Genomic DNA, 20,553 nt, shown 5'->3' on the forward strand with positions numbered 1-20,553 from the left:
CCTACTAAATACTTTGTAGTAAACCTAGAGTAGATAGTTTGTTACAAACTCAAACCTTGATTAATATGGAGAATTTTCATGTACATAATTGATAAGAATCAATAAACAAAATGCTTAGTACTAAAATTTTAAACTTGTTAAAATAGAAATCATAACTGGTGGCATCAAATATTACTCCCTTCGAGTCTCTGGCTACGACTCTCAAACAACGACAACAATACCCTACACAATGAACAATAATATTAAGTATGTAAAAATGAACGTAATATTAACTCTAACATACTTTGATTAAAACAAATTCATTCACCAAAAGATGAAATATAAAAGAAAAAAAAATTAAATTATAAAAAAGAAATCAAAGAAGCCACCACGACCCATAGAAAAAATAACATAGGGCTGCGGGAGCGAGGAGGTATAAATTGACCAATCGCTAACTGTTGTACCCGGGTACAGCCAGCTCTGGCTGTACCCCCAAAAACGACACGCTCATATTGTTTGTTCATTCTTGTCGACTGTTTGTTCTTTTTTATTGTACTGTTTGTTCATTCTTATTGTACTGTTTGTTCTTTTTTGTTGTACTGTTTGTTCTTTCATGTTGTTTTTTAAATTCATCATCAAATTTTCATAATTGTCGTATTTTTTGTTCTTTCTTCTGGAATTTTATGTTCTTTTTTATATTGTTTGTTCTTTCTTGTTTATTTGTTTGTTTATAATAATCATATGGTTAATGTTCATAATTAAACTCTTCATTAATCTTTTATTCTTTCTTTTTGTTTGTTCTTTGAATTTTATGTTCTTTTTTATATTGTTTGTTATTTCTTGTTTATTTGTTTGTTTATAATAATCATATAGTACGTTAATGTTCATAATTAAACTCTTCATTAATCTTTTACTCTTTCTTCTTTTATTGTTTGTTCTTTCTTGTTGTACTGTTTGTTCTTTCTTGTTGTTTTTTAAATTCATTCATCAAACTTATTGTTGTATTGTTTGTTCTTTCATGTTGGCTTTAAAATTCATCATAAAATTGTTCATAATTGTTGTATTGTTTGTTCTTTTTTCTGGAATTTTATGTTCTTTTTTATATTGTTTGTTCTTTTTTGTTGAATTATTTGTTTTTTCTTGTTTATTTGTTTGTTCACAATAAATATATGGTTAATGTTCATAATGAAATTTTTCATTTCATTGGTCTTTTATGTTTTTACAAGCGCCTATATTGTTTATTTCCAAATAAATAAATAAATGTTCATTTTCAAAATAGTAAATGTTCATTCCAAATAAATAAATAAATGTTCAATTCCGAAATAGTAAATGTTCATTTCCGAAATAGTAAATGTTCATTTTTGTAGTTTATTTCCAAATAAATAAATAAATGTTCATTTCTAAAATAGTAAATGTTCATTCCAAATAAATAAATAAATATTCATTTCCGAAATAGTAAATGTTCATTTTTGTACCAGTATTTTTTCTTTCTTGTTGTATTGTTTGTTCTTTCATGTTGACTTTAAAATTCATCATAAAATTGTTCATAATTTTAGTATTGGCTGTTACTTTTTTCTGGAATTTTATGTTCTTTTTTATATTGTTTGTTCTTTTTTGTTGAATTATTTGTCCTTTCTTGTTTATTTGTTTGTTCATAATAAATATATGGTTAATGTTCATAATGAAATTGTTCACTTCATTGGTCTTTTATGTTTTTACAAGCGTCTATATTGTTTATTTCCCAATAAATAAATAAATAAATGTTCATTTCCAAAATAGTAAATGTTCATTCCAAATAAATAAATAAATGTTCATTTCCGAAATAGTAAATGTTCATGTTTGTAGTTTATTTCCAAATAAATAAATAAATGTTCATTTCCAAAATAGTAAATGTTCATTCCAAATAAATAAATAAATGTTCATTTTCGAAATATTAAATGTTCATTTTTGTACCAGTATATTAATGTTCATTTTAAACAACACAAAACGACATCGTTTTGGATGGGGGTACAGCCAGCTTTGGCTGTACCCGGGTATAGCCAAAAATTTGCGTAAATCGACATTTTATAATTAATTCTCATGGGTTATCATTGAAATTTTGGTATATTGTATCGTATATCTTGTATTTATTTTGCAAATTTTATCTTTTTGTTTTTTTTTTTTTGCAAATTTTTATCTTTGTTTGTTAGACTCATCAAATATGTAAACAGATTGTAATTTATCTCAAAGTTATTAAAATGTTAGTTTTATTTTCGGTTTTATTTCTATCTATTTACTTTAAATTACACACATGGCAATCCTATGTGGCACTCTGTAATCTCTTCAAAAACTCCCATATATATATATATATATATATATATATATATATATATATATATATATATATATATATATATATATAGGACCAGGTTCTGGTGAGAACCCCTCTTAAGATGAGAACCTATTAGAACCGTCGGATCAAAATGAGATGAACAGATGAGATTATACTTTTGCAATCGCCATTCTCTTCCCAATATTCAACTATTTTTTCTCTCTCCTCCTTCCTCTAAAGTCTAAGTCTGATAACACTCTCCTGCTCTCTCTTTAACGAAACCAAATAGAAAATTCAAGCAATCTCTCTGTTCGCAACACCTACCTCTACATTGTGTAAATTCGTCCAAAAATAAGGTATAGTTCTCAAGTTTAGTATCAATCGGAGATTATTGGTTTAGAGTTATCATTTTCCACAACTCTAGTGTATATAATTGTATTAATTTCAGGCTGAATTTGGGATTTTGTTAAGGTTTTGGTACAAATTCAACTACAAATGTATCTTATGCTGAGTTCGAAGTAAAATGTGCATATATTAAGGTAATGTTTTTGAATTCGACTTTGTTTTCATTGCGATTTAGGTATAAATTATTGTGAGTGAATTAGAGCACTATCATGTGTTTATTTTTTGTTTCATTCCGATTTTTTGTTTAAATTTTTAGCACAACGAAGCTCTTCAAATTTCTGGAAATTTTCTCCCAAATTAGTTGTACTTTGTGTTCTAGAAGCTTTTAGGTTATTTTTGGTTAATTTTTCTACAATCTTACTTCAAAATTAGACTAGCAATTCATTCATGAATAATGTGCTTGTTTCATCTGTCTTGCTGTGATTTTTGGACAAACATCAGAAAGTGTTGCCAATTTAGTTAAATTCTCATTGCTAATTTTCTTTGAGCTTAATTAGATGAGGTAAATGTTGCTTAAACTGTCGAAAAGTAAACTAAATCTCTCTAAAATTAAACTAGATCTCTCTTAAAAGTAAACTAAAAGTAAACAAGTATAAGGATGATGGTTTCAATTGGTTTTATGAAGTGTGGCTGCGTGTTTGATCTCTCATTGTAGTTTAGGTGCCTGCTTTGTTACTTCCTGCTAGTCGGTCATGTCTTTGTGGTGCTGTTGCTGTTTCTGTAGACTGTTGTTACAGAGGCTTGCTTGAGCTCCTACTTGCGTAGTTAATTGAGAATGATGTAGGCTCAAATGATGATGTTGTATGCATTGTTGTTGCATTTCAGCTGTTGTATTGCTGGGTCTGACTGCAGGGTTCAGGTGTTAATTTCACAGTATGTTTAGTATGTTTTGGGTGTTGTGATTAGTCTGTTGTTGTTGCCGGTTGTTGGTCATGTAGGGGGGTCGTTGCTGCTAGTCATGTCTTTGTGGTTTTTTTGCTTCTATATTCAACTTTGCTTGGATGATAGAGGTTGTGTATCATATCTTTACATAATTTCTTTTTGTTCAAATTAAAAGTAGACAAAGAATTCATAAAAGTAAACCGAATTGAGTAAAAAGTAAATGAGAAAAATGGACAAATTCTGAGTAGGAGTTGTTCTGTTATAATTTTGCTGCACTAAGTGATTATCTAACTCAAAAGTAAAGTAAAAACTGAAAATAGTAAATATAAATGATCAACCTTTGGGTGAAGTGGGTGCACACCATGTATGTAAAAAGCAAAGATTGGATTCAGTTCACAGCCCCAGTTACTGCTAGTTGGGCTGTGAAAATTGTGTGCAGAGTAAAAAACATGTTCAATGAAAAGTTATCAGCTTCTCTTTGGCTCTCCTCTCCTAAATACTCCATCAGGGAAATGTACAAAAGCCTGTGTACAAACCAACCTCATACTCATTAGGCTAAGCAAGTCTGGAACAGATATAGTGTTCCAAGACACAGGTTCACTATGTGGTTAGCTAGTCAGGACAGACTGAAAACTAAATCAAGGCTGCTTAAGGTGGGGATTGGTTTGGATAGCAATTGTGCTATTTGTGATACCTCTGAAGAAACAGTTAGCCACTTGTTTTTTGACTGTAATTATAGCAAAGAATGTAGAAACTTGATTTTACTATGGCTAGGGCTGCCTTGCTACAATGGTGATCTAAACAGGCTCCTAAAGTGGGCTAGGAAGCAAGGTTCTAGTAAGTTTACCAGGCAGACAATTTACACTGCTTGTGCTGAGCTAGTGTACCACCTGTGGAAAGCAAGAAACATTGCAGTTTGGGAAGCTAATGTTCCTTCAGTACAGCACACTGTTGAGAGGATTCAGAAGGACACTAAAGGCAGAATTCAGCAACTGCTAGGGAAGAAAGTTAGAAGCTCTGACTTGAATTGGTTTCATTCTTTGTGATTCACGGTTGTTTTAGGCTAGCTAGTTCAGTTAGCCTTTCAGTTTATTTCCTTTGTTGGAGGAAACTTAGTTTGTAAAACTGTTTCTTGGTATCAATATAATCCCTAATTTGCTTGCCAAAAAAAAAAATATATAAAAAAAATATAAATGATCTAAAAGTAAACTTTTGTTGTTTGTTTTAATTTTTTTTTTTTTTTGATATTGTTTTGTGTAAATTTTTGTTGTGAAAATTTTCGATGTAACTTTTTATGTGTTTTATTTTTCCTGTTTATTTATTTTAACAGGAAAAATGTCGAAAAATGAGAAAAGACCACATTAAGGTAATGTAACCTAATTTTTGTCACAGGTGCACAGGCTGTGCGCGGCGGACATGGATGGGCACGCAAATCTTGTGCGCGGGCGAACTGCATTTAATTAAAATAAATTCAATTACCTTTTGTGCCGACGATAATGGAGGAGACAACGGCGTCGATGTAGGTCTCTTCTTTGGAGCCATTGACGTTGACACCTTCACCGGCGACAAACAGAGTCGTGGGCGGGGAAACAGGGGTTGGAAACTTCAAACGCCGCCGCGAAATAGGGCAGCGCCGGCGAGAGGCGAGTGGAGTAAGGCGATCGGGTCGCGCAGTGCTTGCGAGAGGGGATTGCAGCTCCAGCGAGAGGGGCGTGCTCCGGCGGCTATGGTGCGAGCAAGAGGGGATTGTTTTGAGGCATCTCCGGTTGGGTTTGCTCGACAAAAAGTCAAAAACAGAGAACAACACAACGACAAACAAAGAGGTCGTGGGCGGCGAGAATACGGGTGAACAAACCCGACCAGATTTCGGCTGAGGTGGTGCCAGCGCAACTGCTAGGCTGCTGGAGGAGGAAGGGAGGGAAAGACCAGAGAAGGAGGAAAGGGTGATGAGGGAGGGGGGTGAATTTGATTTTAAAGGGCGGGATCGTACTTTCACGCAATAAATTAGGGCGTTTTTAACGGAACAGTGCGTCGAATAAAAATCCCCAATATTTAAGATCCTAATTCGGTAGAAAAAATGTGTATTTTCAAAATAAAATCAACATATTGTATTAATATTTTCTACTTTTTATTATAAAACTATATTTGATTTTTTCTACGTTGTACCCCTACATTTCGTTGATTTCTACGTTGTACCCATGGATTTAAAATCTTCCAAATTGTACCCTTGTACTTGTAAAATATATTTAACATTATCCTTGTTGTTAATCTAACGTTTAAAGATTTCGTTACTTTTTAACCAAATTAAGGTTTTTCAATATTATATTATAATCAATATTATGCTTGTTGGTGAACCTAATGTTATGTAGAAAAATCTTGAATTTTTAAAAATATAACTGAACTTGTTAGCATTGGGTTGGCTATAAGGATAAAAATGATTAAAGTTTGCAACTATTTCGTATAAGGGTACAATTTATAAAATTTAAAATGTCTGGGTACAACGTAGAAATAAATGAAATAAAGAGATATAATGTAGAAAAACCCAATATATTTTATGTATGCTTATTTTTTATAATCATATATTTTATGTATGTTAGTAATCTCGAAATTCTTAACTCCCTTATCTGACACGTCATTGGACATATATCATACATAGATACGAACACTACAAGAAATTGATTAATTATCAACCGCTAAAATTGGTTGGTAAAACGCGAAAAACGGTTGGTAAAAGATTTTGCGACCGCCAACGGTCACAAAAAAGCGGTCAGTTTTCACCTGGACGGTAATTTAGGAAACTCCAACTGGAAGGCGGTCGCTAAAATTTACCGACAGGATTAGCGACCGCAATAAACAGTCACTAAATTAGTGACCGCGATAATAGTCGGATATTTACCGACTGCGCATTAGTCATAATAGGGGTAAAGCAGTCGCTAATATTTCGACCGTTTTGAAGGCGGTTGGTAAATTTTAAATTTACCAACCGCTTTTCAATCGGTCGGTAAATTTAGCGACTGCTTCATTATCGGTTGATAAATTTATTTTTACTGACTCCTTTTTAGGCGGTCGGTAAAATCGGTTGGTAATCACGCGCTTTCTTGTAGTGGAAGACAACAAGCCTATTATCGCAATTTACAACCTTTAGATAAAACTTTGAAAACGTTTATGCAGAGAGGATTTATATCCTTCATGTGATGTCCATGTCTCAGTTCAGCTGTAAATTCATATGAAGATACATTAATTTATGCCGTATTAACGAAATAGTTGGCCAGTTATTCTTCATGATCGATTGACGGAGTTTTTCTCGGAAATTGCATACTCCCTCTGTCCCTTAATACTCGCACCGTTTTGACTTTTTGCACTATTCACATAATTCACTTTGACCTTATTTTATTTCCAGTATATGAAAATAAATGTTAGTGTATAATATATTGTTGGCTTCATCTTAATATATATTTTCAAAATATTAACATTTTATAAGTTTTTATAATATGTAGTTGAAGATATTGGTGGTCAAAGTTGTGCATTGGCATGCGTGTCCAGTCAAAACGATGCGAGTATTAAGGGACGGAGGGAGTACAAGTTTTGGTGCAACAGCTCTAATACCGGCCATAGGGTTGCATGCATCGTATAAGTACTCGGTATTCCGTTTAAAAAAAAAAACTTATATTCATTTTTTATTCATATAACTATATAAGTGTTGCTTAATTAATTATAAACAAATTCAAAATACAAAATTAAAACAGCTTCCCATTTCTAATTGTTGGGTAACGCGCCTAAAGAAATTTAAGCTTAGTCGCTCACACCAGCGCTAATCTTGATATTGGAGTAACATACTTGCTTTAAGAGAATTTCAATTCACACGAGTACAAATTTTAACAAACAAAAACTATCTTGACAAAAGGTGATTGAGCTTGGATCCCTTAAATATATAGTTGTGCACTTTGCAAAATGAAATTAATACGAAGTAGTCTGCATTGATGATATGGATCCAGAGTTGATAAGTCATGCAAAATATCACCATCATCATATCATAATTAATGACATGCAAAAGGAGTTAATTGATCCACTCAATTCTGTAAAATAAGCTCCATTAATTACACTAGCTAGCTAGCTAACATCAACTCGAGTTCTCTGCAAAATACAATAAATACGGAGTAGTTATACATGGAGTACACTTTACCATAGACGTACAATTCAACACACTATATATAGTTATATATAGTTATTCGGAGAACCAAATATCCGATACCCGATTTGAATAATTGGGCGATCGGATATATTATGGTTACGGCTGAATATTCATTTTAAAATTATTGTAAACACCCCCTGGCCCCTTCCCCCAGTCCCCCACCCCCCACACATAGACCTGGTTATTGAACAGGGTTGTCCAATTGGTATTAGGGTCGGGCCAATTTTAAAAGGGTCTTGACCCTTTACCTTATATCCACACACCTTTTAATTAAAACAAACGGATGACGTATATTCAAGCATATTCAATTCCTTTAAGAAAAATACGGATAAAACTCATTAACTCGTATATCCAAAATAATGAAATATAGGTCATAATATTAAAATTTAACATCAATATGATACGACAAAACAACATTATGAAAATCTGATATATGTACGGAGTATATAAAACATGTAGAAAATAGTTATATATATATAGTACGTATGATTTATGAAGAGTTGAGTAATGAACTTACTATAGAAAATAAATTTAGGAGAATTTGCAGAGGCAATAAGCTCAAAGACGACAGGTTGACCAGGTTTGAGATCATTAGCAACGTAAAAATCGCGCAACTTTCCGATATAAACAGAATTACCCCGCTTATGCTGCCTCAATGGAACTACCCATTCGTCTCCTTGTTCATCTATTACTATCATGTTACACTTTCTATTTGCTATGTTGTTTTCCCTCGCAAACTTCAGCGGGATATGCTACAAGAAAAAAACTTCATTTATTGCCTCCATCCTAATTAATTAGACATACCACATACTCACATACTACACATACTACACATTATGAAATTAAGACATACGTAGTACCTGTTATTGTATTATGGAGTAGTAAATTATATACTCACTTGGTTTGGAATTAATAGACTTATTTAAATAAACGGAGGAATAAAAAATAAAAAATAAAAAATAAAAAATAAATTAAGGAGATCGAGTATTATGCTTACCATTCCTCCCCTCTTCAACCAGTATAATTTCACAGTGGTATGGAAATGAGGATATCCCCTTGATTTAAATCCAATCTTTGACGACCCTGGATTAACTTTGTGGCGGTCTCTATTCGTCCTTTTCAACCCTTCAATATATGAGTCATTAACAAAAAAAAAAAAAAAAAATACTCTTTGTTAGTTTGATGTTATTTAATCCATTTCGAGTTATATGTACTTGAGAGCTAATATTTAATCACATACGGAGTACTACGTATATGACATATACAACCTCGTATATTATTTATATTAGTCGAAATTGGTCTCAACAAAACAAACTATATATGGTTAATTGGGTGCAGCCAACAACACAATCTTTGACTAATTGCCAAAATAATGCCAATTTTTACAAGGGGCGCAAATGTGCAATGCATGCATGTCATAAATGACTTCGACGACTCTAAATTCTGAAGACGAAATTTTTTCAATATTTTTATATTTTTATTTATGTACTTATTTTCTTCCTCAACTCATATATATATCACCTTACCTTAAACTTTTATATATTTCTTCTTTTCTTTTATTTTTTTCCCTTAACAGAATTTAGAGTAGCCGGTGTTATTTAATTATGATACTCCTTATGCATTGTACATTTGTACCTTTGTAAAAGTTGGTACTAGGGAGTAGTTGTTTTAGCTAGTAGTCAACTAGTCAAAGATTATGTTGCTGGTTGCATTTAAGCCATACTTGATGTTGTCGAGATCAACTTCGCGCCTTTGTATAGGGATGCATGTCCGAAAACTAAAGTTGCCACCTTATAAACTGAAGTTGGCATCTTATTAACTAAAGTAATATAATGATGATCAAATTTGTCACTGAGGCACTGCCTAATTACCATCTTTTAATTGAACTTGGACTATTGTTTTCATTTTTTTATATACTATCTCCGTTTCAAAATGATTTTTACACTTTTCATTTTAGTCCGTTTTATTCTATTTTTGGACATAAACATTACTATTATCCCCTTCTTACCCCACAATATTTACAAATTTTCACTCATTTTCTCTTACTTTATTCATTTTTCCCCTTACACTCACCGACTTTTTAACACATTTATCTTACTTTATCCATATTTTATTATATTCAACCCATTTTTCTACTTTTGTCTTAATATTTGTCCAAATAGTAACCGTAAACATTTTTATGAAGCAGAGATAATAATAATAAATACTACCTCCGTTTCTGAAAATTCTTTACGCTTTGGAAAATGTGTCCAAAGTATAAAAACTTTGACCGTAAATTCTCACTATTATATACTACCTCCGTTTCGGAAAGTTCTTTACGCTTTGGAAAATGTGTCCCAAGTATGAAAACTTTGATCGTAAATTCCCTCTATTATATACATCAAAATGTTACATGTAAGATCTTGTTAGATTGGTCTCGTTATTCATTTTGAGAATATAACTTTTTATAAATTTTTTCCATAGAAAATTGGATATATTAACGGTCAAACATTGCACCGGAGTCCGTGCAAATAGTAAGTGTAAAGATCTTTTTGAAACGGAGGAAGTACATCAAAACGTTACAGGTAAGATCTTGTTAAATTGGTCTCGGTATGTATTTTCAGAATATCAAATTTTTATAATTTTTGCACATACGAAATTGGATATATTAGTAGTTAAATATTGCATTGGAGTTCGTGCAAATAGTAACTGTAAAGATCTTTTTAAAACGGATGAAGTACAAAATTGTACAAATAATGAACTTCAATGTTATTTTATTCACGATAAAACGTATACCTACAAATATATTTTCCTACAATTGTTTTATTTATGGTAACGAAAAGGGGAAAAATGATAAACTGACCTTTCCCATTAGGCTTGGAAAAATCCTCTTCCTCTTTTAATGGAATGTTTGAGCTAGAAGATCCCACATTTTTTGTAGACGTTAAATGATTCAAACCAGGAAATGGACGCTCGCAAGCAGTAGGATCAAACACGAAAACGTCAAAAACCAAGTTTTGATGATGTTGAAATACCAAGAAATCACCAACATGCAAACCATGGTCATTACAAAATTTGTTCCATCCTTCTTTAAAATGAAGCTTATGATCATCAAAATAACCAACTTTCACTATCCATAAATAATCATCAACTTTATAGTTTCTTAAAATAGCAATCTTTTCATCACCCTCTTTTTTATCATCTTCTCTAAGGTACTTGAGAAATGACTTCGGAATTGACTGCATCCAATCTCGGAAAACATTTTCAACGGAAAAATTAATTAGTGTTATTTAAGGGTTTATCAACTTAATTATTTAATTTTACTTTAAAAAAAAAAGAGAAATAATTAGACGGAAAGATGACTTACAAAATTAGAGTGAAAACCAGGCAGAAGAGGTTGGAAAAAATGACGAGGCTTTGTGAGAGAAAACTTCTTCTTAGAGGAATCTTCCATTTTTAGATTAAGCTATGAAGCTACGGTTAGGTTGTTACTTCTGGTTTAGAGTTTCCCTTAAATAGCAAAATGTGAGGTTTTGTATAAATGCGTTTAATTAACAAGGAAAACCTATTGATGTTACTTAATGTTCTTTTGCCATAAACTATTAATTTCTATATATTGTAATTTCATCGTTTTATCCAAAAATGGCTTTTTATCTTGTGTACCCTTGCCCCTAGGTGCACATCCAAGGGAGCTATAGTGTTTTGTGTGTGGGAAATGACCCCAATTAAAGGTAGAATTTTGTCAATTTTTACAAAAAAAAAAAAAAATTCAGAAAATTTCTACTCCCTCCGTCCCTTTATACTCGCACCGGTTTGACCGGTTCGGAGTTTAAGATATTTGAATTGATTTATTAATTTAATGGTGTTAGTTGATAGTGGGGTATTTTTTAATATTGTTAGTGAGAAATGTGTAAGAGGTGGGGAGTGATGAGTGGAGGATGTGAATTTTTAAATATTTTTTTGTAAAGGATAGGGGTGTAGGTGGGGTAGTAAGGAAGTGTGAGAAATAATATAATATTGATAAAATTTCCATTTATAGAAGCGGTGCAAGTATGAAGGGACGACCCGAAAAGAAAAGCGGTACAAGTATTAAGGGACGGCCCGAAAAGAAAAGCGGTGCAAGTATTAAGGGACGGAAGGAATATCACGGAGTACTTAGTTTTATATGTACAATTTTGACTATTTGTAATTTAGAACCCATTAAAATAAAGATTTTTTTTTTTACACCCACTAACATATTATGGATCCATCACAATGCCCATCTAATAATTTAACTCTTATTCGTACTCCTCAAGTAACGGAGAGAAGTAAAAAAGTGTAACCATTACTCCCTCCGTATTTATTTAAGACATACACTTGGTCGGGCACGGGTATTAAGAAAAAGAATTGAATGAAATAAAGTAATAAAACAAGTGGGGTTGAGTATATATTTTAATAAGAAAAACAAGTGGGTGCCATGTCATTTTAGGGAGTGGGGGTGGGGGTGGGTATATATATATATTATTTAATTAGATAGTGGGGTTGATAAGTTACTAAAAATGGCAAGTGTATCTCTTAAATAAATACGGCCGGAAAAAACAAGTATATCCCTTAAATAAATACAGAAGGAGTATCTTAAAACTGCCAAAAAAATAGAATTGTATGCACCATGCAGAAATCCATTACTATTTAACTATTTTATATTTAAAACATCCAATTTAATTAGGTGGTCATTTGTAACAGGGTAACTCAAAGAATTAAAATGTTGATTTATAGCTTTACCGCACTATACTACGACTCTACGAGTGCCTTGGCAATTAAAATGTTGATTTATAGCTTTACCGCAATATACTAAGAGTGCCTTACACTAGTAGAAAAAATCCTTATTGTAGCGGGCTTTTAAACCCCTGTTGCAGCGTAAATCGTATGCTGCAAGTGGGGGCCTGCAACAAGTCTGAACTTGTTGCAGTGTACAATGTACGCTACAAAAAAGTACTTTTTGCAGCGTACATATACATGTACGCTGTAACAAGTGTCAAAAATTTTGCCAAAATCTTGACTTGTTACAGCGTACAAATTCGTGTACGCTGTAAAAAAAACCCCACCTGTTGCAGGGTACATCTATTTGTACGCTGCAACAAGTCTGGAATTTTGCCAAATTTCACACCCTTGTTGCAGCGTACACATATATATGTACGCTGCAACAAAACACTTTTGGCGGGAAAATTTTAATCTTATTTAGGGATACCTAGAGTGCCTTGTACCAAATATAGAAACCTGTCACAACAATAATAATATCGCAACCTGTATAACAATTATAAAAACAATAACTGGTGTTTTGTATACTATATATCCCAAAACAAAGTGCATGTAGTACATTTAAATATATGTACGTTCCAATTTCAACGTACGCATACATTTTAATATACAAGATTGTTCTATAACATCTAAGCCAACTCGATCAAACGCGCTCAGGCCAATAATAAATACTTGCTCGTAAATAACTTAGCCCATTGCTCACGAACCACATCAATTTCCTCACTAGCATAAGGCGCATTCCTCGTAGTATAGACCTTCAAAAACAAAAATTTGATCGGAGCATTAGATTAAATGTCATTTTAGTCTAAATTGACCTATAAATACCCAATAAGCCTTAAATGTGCATAAATAGATTGGAATGAGTATTAAAAACTTTAAAACTAAGCATATTAATCATGTAATAAGTTTGAAATAAGTCATTAGTTTCTTTAGTTCAAAGTTGGGAACGAAAATGTCATTTTAGTCTAAATATGAACTATAACGGCCAAAGAAGTCTCGAATGTGCATAATAGATCGGATTGAGTCTTGAAAAGTTAAAAATAATCATATGAATCATGTAATAAGTTTGAAATTAGTTTTTAAGTTCGTTAGTTCAAAGTCGGGAGCGAAAATGTCATTTTAGCCTAAATAGGACCTGTAAAGGCCAAAGAAGTCTCGAATGTGCATAAATATATTGGATTAAGTCTTGGAAAGTTAAAACTAATCATATGAATCATGTAGTAAGTTTGAAATGAGTTCTTAAGTTCGTTAGTTCAAAGTTGGGAGCGAAAAAGTCATTTTAGCCTAAATATGACCTATAAAGATCCAATGATCCTTAAATGTGCATAAATAGATTGGAACGAGTATTGAAAACTTAAAACTAAGCATATTAATCATGTAATAGGTTTGAAATGAGTCATTAGGTTATTTAGTTCAAAATTGGGAGCGAAAATGATTTATTTTAGCATTATGACCTATAACGACCAAACAAGTCTCAAATGTGCATAAATAGATTGGATTGAGTCTTGGAAACTTAAAACTAATCTTATGAATCATGTAATAAGTTTGAAATGAGTTCTTAAGTTCGTTAGTTCAAAGTTGTGAGCGAAAATGTCATTTTAGCTTAAATATGACCAATAACGGCCAAACAAAGTCTCAAATGTGCATGAATAGATTGGATTGAGTCTTGAAAAGTTAAAAATAATCATATGAATCATGTAGTAAGTTTGAAATGAGTTTTTAGGTTCGTTAGTTCAAAGTTGGGAGCGAAAATGTCATATTAGCCTAAATATGACCTATAATGGTCAAACAAGTCTCAAATGTGCATAAATAAATTGGATTGAGTCTTGGAAAGTTAAAACTAATCATATGAATCATGTAGTAAGTTTGAAATGAGTTCTTAGGTTCGTTAGTTCAAAGTTGGGAGCGAAAATGCCTCATTTTAGCCTAAATATGACCTATAACGACCAAACAAGTCTCAGATGTGCATAAATCGATTGGATTGAGTCTTGAAAACTTACAATAATCATATTAATCATGTAATAAGTTGGAAGTGAGTCCTTAGGTTCGTTAGTTCAAAGTTGTGAGCGAAAATGTCATTTTAGCCTAAATATGACCTATAATGGCCAAACAAGTCTCAAATGTGCATAAATAGATTGGATTGAGTCTTGGAAAGTTAAAACTAATCATATGAATCATGTAGTAAGTTTGAAATGAGTTCTTAAGTTCGTTAGTTCAAAGTTGGGAGCGAAAATGTCATTTTAGCCTAAATATGACCTATAACGATCCAATGATCCTTAAATGTGCATAAATCGATTGGAACGAGTATTGAAAACTTAAAACTAAGCATATTAATCATGTAATAAGTTTGAAATGAGTCCTTAGGTTATTTAGTTCAAAATTGGGAACGAAAGTCCTTAGGTTCTTAGGTGGCCTGAAGTATAAGATTAATTAGCTCATATGTTTCAGTTATGTACTTCACTTTAATAGCTTCATATTGTTTTTCACTTTTTTGTTCTTCTATAAATAACGCTTATGAGCAGTACGGACGCAGGATCAGAACATAAGAGCAACTATCTATTTCAGAACATAATCTCTTAATTTATGTTGATACTTCTATTAAGCTCAGATGTATTACCGTGAAACATTTATGAATCTTAAGCTGTATTAGGTGTTTGAGAATAAGAGCTAGAATGTGCTTGAATCAGAAACTCTGAAAAGAAATAGTGCTTTGAAGTGGTATAGTTAAGAATAAAAACCTTTATTTAGCAGTGCGTCATTTCAGAAACATAGATGATTTGTTCAACTCCGAAATAAAGCAGTACTTGAGCAGCCTCCATAATTGCCCGATTATTGTAGCTAGAAATCAAAATCCAAAGTAAATTAGAAACAATTAACAAACCACATAATATACACACTGGATGTAATAGAGAAGGTTATTATTAAGAGTAGTATACCGCATAAGTTAGTACCCTACAAGAACAATGTTAAACACAAGAATATAATACCTGAGATGCATTCAACTCTGGAAGACCTGGAGCGCCAAATCGACGAGGCAAAGTATTTCAAACCACCTGCATCTCGACTTCATGTCCCATCAAATGGTGATAAATATACCTGTACCAATTCACAGACTTAAAATATCAAGCAACAAAGTGAAAAGGAATACAATGCTTATAATTGCATGGAAATGCTGACATAAAGAGATGTCAAAGAATAACTAGTATTTTATAAATTACGACAACTATCAATACATCTTGTTCTCAAAAATATAACACTGTAGTTGACAATAAAATCATGTAAATATGGGATAATCAAACTATAAAAGCAAAAAATTAAACAGGAGGGGCAAAAATTACGTAAAAATCTAATCACAGGGCGATTTAAGGTCTACTTGAAATCTAAATCTCACATTATATATGAAGTATATATCTTTTAAAATCCCTCAAAGTTCATCTCATGTAATTGTTCCACTGTGAGTGGGGCAAAATTTCAGCAGCTCTAGAGTATACGACGACTATACTCGGCGAAGGTAGCACACAAGTCATGTATGACTAGTTTAGGTTAGTCCTAGCATTGTTGTAATCTTGTCCAAGCTAAGGTATGTAGTTTACCAGAGTGTGGCCTCCTGAAAGCGCGACAATATCCTTGTCAAAAAGCCCCATTCTGTAAAAGATTTCTCTCAAATGTCCGGCACCTGCAACCCATTTTATGCTGTTAGTAACATGTACTACTAAACTGTCATATTACTGATGAGAGGGTAGAATACGTACGTACCTTGATTTGCATCAGGAAGGAGTCCTTCATCAGGAGAATCTGCGCAATCCTGGTATAACATCGATAATCAGGTACTATTGTTATACAATAATGAACAAGAATATAACAATCATGAATGTATAGGAAGCACAAACCATTCTTCCTGGAACAAAGTCGATGGTTGGCCCTCCTGTGACTTCAACCGCAACAACCCCAGCAAGCTGAAATTAAGAAACAAGGGATCGATGCTTGAGAATTAATGACCTAGAAAGGATTGCAGTTTGAATCATATAACCAGGAAATTCACCTGATAATCTTTGGGTGATTAGCCTTAACCTCTTCTGAGATCAGCGACCAAAATAGTCCAGTTACTGCTACTAGAAATTATTATGCACAATTAATCAGTTTTAGCTCACCACAAAGTTCAACAGCAATCTTGAGGCCACTGCTGGCTTTGTGTCTCAACTCGTGCTCGTGCTCGTTGGCTTCTATAGGAGGAAGAGACGCAAGGAAATTGGAATGAGTTGATACCCAAGCAAACAATTTGTTCGATTATTTTGCTAAAAGTAAGAGGGCCTGTTTAATTGATTGTCTGTTTTACGTTTTCAGTAAATGTGATAGTAAAGCTCAACATGTACAAGTTATCCTCAACAGTTACATATCACTCTAACCCTAAGCTGACATGCCTGCATGTATCTTTCATTTTTCAGGCTTTCGTAGCAGAGCAGGGTGGGTGAACATCATCTTAACTATCCACATTCTTCAATCACCGTGTGGAACTTCTCCAAAGATTCACATACAGAACTGACAAGTTACTCTTGGAAAACAAAGGCAGAAATAGTGAACATATGAGTATATATCCTAGCTTGTAATAGCACCCAACACACCCACAATAGGATGAGCCATCCACCTCAACGACAAAAGGGTACACCATTCGATTACAATCAGAGACTCTGGATGTTGTTGATTTCTAGCTACTGGGGAAACTACTACAAGTCTACAAATCAAGCATGCACCTTTGCTTTTCATCACTATTTTCACACCCATAATTTGTCCCACAGTGTTCGCCGAGATGAGCAAGATGTTGGGCAAACATTGTGGTTGAGGGGATGAGTAATTTTTTTATGCTGGAAAGTGTAAACCTTATCATGTGAATTGCTAAAAACGAATTGAACAACAGCCAAAAAAAAAATCAAAAAAAATATAAATTGAACAAAACCCACATCTGAAAACGAAAATACAGCTAGGAAGATAATTACTTACTGGTTGTGGCGAGGAGAGTAACGACCGAGCAAGCACCGGAACCAGGACGCGACGGTGGGACGCTAAAGATTTTGAATTGCAGGGTATTTTGAAACACGGAGCCCGCAGCAAATTTTGAGAAATGAGCTAACGTATTTTGAAACACGGACCAGGACCTGTTGCAGGGTACAATAGCATGTACGCTGCAACAGAGTCTGTATATTGCTGCGGGCTTTAATTTTGTACGCTGCAATAAACTATTTCGCAGCGAACAATAAAAATGTACGCTGCGATAACCCTTTAAAAGGTTTGACACGCGTTGACCGATTGGTTGTTGAAGCGTATTAATACTTGTACGCTGCAACAAGGGGGTTGCAACAGGGGTTTTTTCTACTAGTGTAATTAGCTTGTGCAAAAGTGATTCATAGTACGTACATGCAATTACATATGTTCTTTTTTTTTTTTTTTTTTTTGACAACATAACATATGTTCTTATTGTACAACGAGTGTGCTTTGTGCATTTAATTGTACTACTATTGTACTTGTACTACAGCCCATAGGTGCACATTAATTATATTATGTGAACTTGTAAAATGCTAAAGTGTACATGCAAATTTAATTATAGTGAAAAGAATACTCTCCCTATTAAATGAAAAATAATTAAATAAATCAAAGGGTATAACACGGCTTCGTTAAAGCTCGATTGGGAATGACAAATTCAATTCGGTTATAGGTACTCCACAACATAAACACAACACACAAGCTAGTAGCTAGGTCTTTCAAGGATCTACATATTAGGGCTTATATATTGGGTACTATGTACTTTGTATTAATTTGGATTTTAATAGGCTAAGCCTGTATATAGTATATTAAGGTCCCGTTTAGTTCACCTCATATCTCCTTATCTGATCTGAACTGATTTGATCTGCACTTATTTTCTCTGATTGGATCTGATCTGAACTTATTTTTTCTGATCTGAACTGATATGATCTGATATAACTAAGATTTAAATAACAACAATTATTAATATTGAATGATTTACATGTAAAATAAATTTTATTCAGATTTATAATATTGTTATAATTTACAAATTATTTATTGGACTTCATTCATCATATAACTGTTTAATATATTAGATAGACTTGGACATGATCTGGATAGATCGGTTCTAATTTTGACATGATTTGGACATACCGGTTTTGATATTGATATAATGGTTCTGACTTGGACATTATTTGGACACACCTATTCTGATCTGGATGTATGGGTTCTGATCTAGACATGATATGTACATATCGGTTCTGATCTGGATATGATCTGTACAGATCGATTCTGATCTGGACATGAGCTGTACAACCAACCAGGCGCCAACTCCCAGTTCTTTCTCTTCTTTCTTTTTTCGTTTAATGACAGTGTCGTCGCTCACAGTCCAAGAAAGGTACATGATCTGCACATACCGGTTTTGATATGGACTTAATGGTTTTGATCTACACATGAAGTTTCTGATCTGGACATGATCTGCACATACCAATCACACCGGTTCTGATCATACCAGTTCTGATCTGGATATATCAGTTTAGATCTGGACATGATCTGCACATATCGGTTCTGATCTAGACATGATTTGTATAGATCTAGACATGATCTTTACATATCAGTTCTGATCTGGATATATCAGTACTGATCTAAACATGATCTATACCGATTAATTTATGATATGTACATATCTATTTTGATCTGAAAATGATCTGTACATATTGGTTATGATCTGTACATATTGGTTATGATCTGATCATACCAGTTATAATATGGACATATCAATACTCTATACATGATCTATATAGATCGGTTCTAATCTGGACACGATCTGTACAAATTGCTTATGATCCGAACATTACTGATCAGTTATATTTGACATGATCTTATCATACCAGTTTTGATCTGGACGTATCAGTTTAGATCTAGACAACAACATTTTTCTTACTAATTAAAGCAATACTAGCAATAATAACAATGATTTAAATATATACCAATAATAATAATAATAATAATAATAATAATAATAATAATAATATAATAATAATAATAATAATAATAATATAATAATAATAATAATAATAATAATAATAATAATATGATCTGATCTGATCTGAACTGAACTTATTTTTTCTGATCTGAGCTGATATGATTATATCTGAAATGAATAATAAGGTCCTGAAATAACGTAAACTAAACAGGACCTAAGTCTAGGAGAAGCCAATAGCTAATGATGTACTTCGTAGTATATAATAACAATTCATAGGCAATACAAACTCAAGGAAATTCATAACCCTAACAAACTTATCACGGTGTCGGATACTCGGAGCTAGCATCCTAGTAAACCCTATCATCTCAAAATTAAAGAAAAAACTTCTTTTACAGATTTTTTTTCTCTCTTGCCATTTTTAAGGGAACTAGTGGCTGGTTGCACACGTTGTAGTTGGGAATTTCAAATTTAATGTTAATGGTGTTCTAGTGCTTATGAGTTTATAGAATAATAGTACTTATGGCTTTGTTTTGCTTTCATTATACAATAGCGAATTTATGAGTCTATGGAACTTGTAGTTTTTTCAACGTAAGTATATGAATATTTGATTACTTAATTATAATATATAGTTTACAAAATTAAGGGTCCAACATTCCCTAAATCAAACCATTCTAAGGTGGTTTGTTACATGATATCCAACTGTTAATATAGTTATATGTCCAACGTAGTTAAAAGTTAGAGTCTTATTTTGGCAAAAATATACGTCACTACAATAACTAATTTGCTAAATCTCTTATAGGAACATATATCTTATTTTTTCTGTAGGAGTTCAAGAAATCATATGTTCCTATAAGAAGCCCAAAAGAGTTCCAAAAAAAGCCATTAAGAAAATATAATCTAGTCAAAGAAATTGATTTGATCATCCATCTCAAAACTCTTATCCTTGACAAGGATGTGGCTGGTCCTATTTGGATGAATTTGTTTTTGGTCTTCCTTTGTGAGTTC

General features: G+C 32.7%; 1 protein-coding gene and 2 long non-coding RNA genes across 4 annotated transcripts; 1 reads left to right on the forward strand and 2 right to left on the reverse strand.

Moving 5' to 3' along the window:
• The first annotated feature begins 2,512 nt into the window (after window positions 1–2,512).
• LOC130470686 (uncharacterized) lies at window positions 2,513–5,964 on the forward strand. Of its 2 annotated transcripts, none has more exons than XR_008931413.1 (3): window positions 2,513–2,646; window positions 2,739–2,829; window positions 4,970–5,964. It is a non-coding gene; the product is annotated as an uncharacterized lncRNA (long non-coding RNA). The 2 variants fall into 2 exon arrangements; XR_008931412.1 differs by having other exon boundaries at window positions 2,516–2,646; window positions 2,762–2,829; window positions 4,970–5,963.
• A 1,368-nt stretch (window positions 5,965–7,332) lies between these two features.
• LOC130470687 (B3 domain-containing protein REM9-like) lies at window positions 7,333–11,117 on the reverse strand. Its single transcript, XM_056841213.1, has 4 exons — window positions 10,612–11,117; window positions 8,767–8,894; window positions 8,287–8,521; window positions 7,333–7,711 (listed from the first exon to the last, which is right to left on the reverse strand). Exons 1-4 carry the CDS (start codon window positions 10,991–10,993, stop codon window positions 7,698–7,700), a joined length of 759 nt encoding a protein of 252 aa, XP_056697191.1. The 5' UTR covers window positions 10,994–11,117; the 3' UTR covers window positions 7,333–7,697.
• Window positions 11,118–15,212: 4,095 nt separating this feature from the next.
• On the reverse strand, window positions 15,213–16,182 carry LOC110805826 (uncharacterized). The gene is made up of 3 exons (XR_008929336.1): window positions 16,139–16,182; window positions 15,533–15,641; window positions 15,213–15,383 (listed from the first exon to the last, which is right to left on the reverse strand). It is a non-coding gene; the product is annotated as an uncharacterized lncRNA (long non-coding RNA).
• Window positions 16,183–20,553: the final 4,371 nt, after the last annotated feature.

The sequence above is a fragment of the Spinacia oleracea genome, chromosome 3, assembly GCF_020520425.1.
Source record: "Spinacia oleracea cultivar Varoflay chromosome 3, BTI_SOV_V1, whole genome shotgun sequence".
Lineage (NCBI taxonomy): Eukaryota > Viridiplantae > Streptophyta > Magnoliopsida > Caryophyllales > Amaranthaceae > Spinacia > Spinacia oleracea.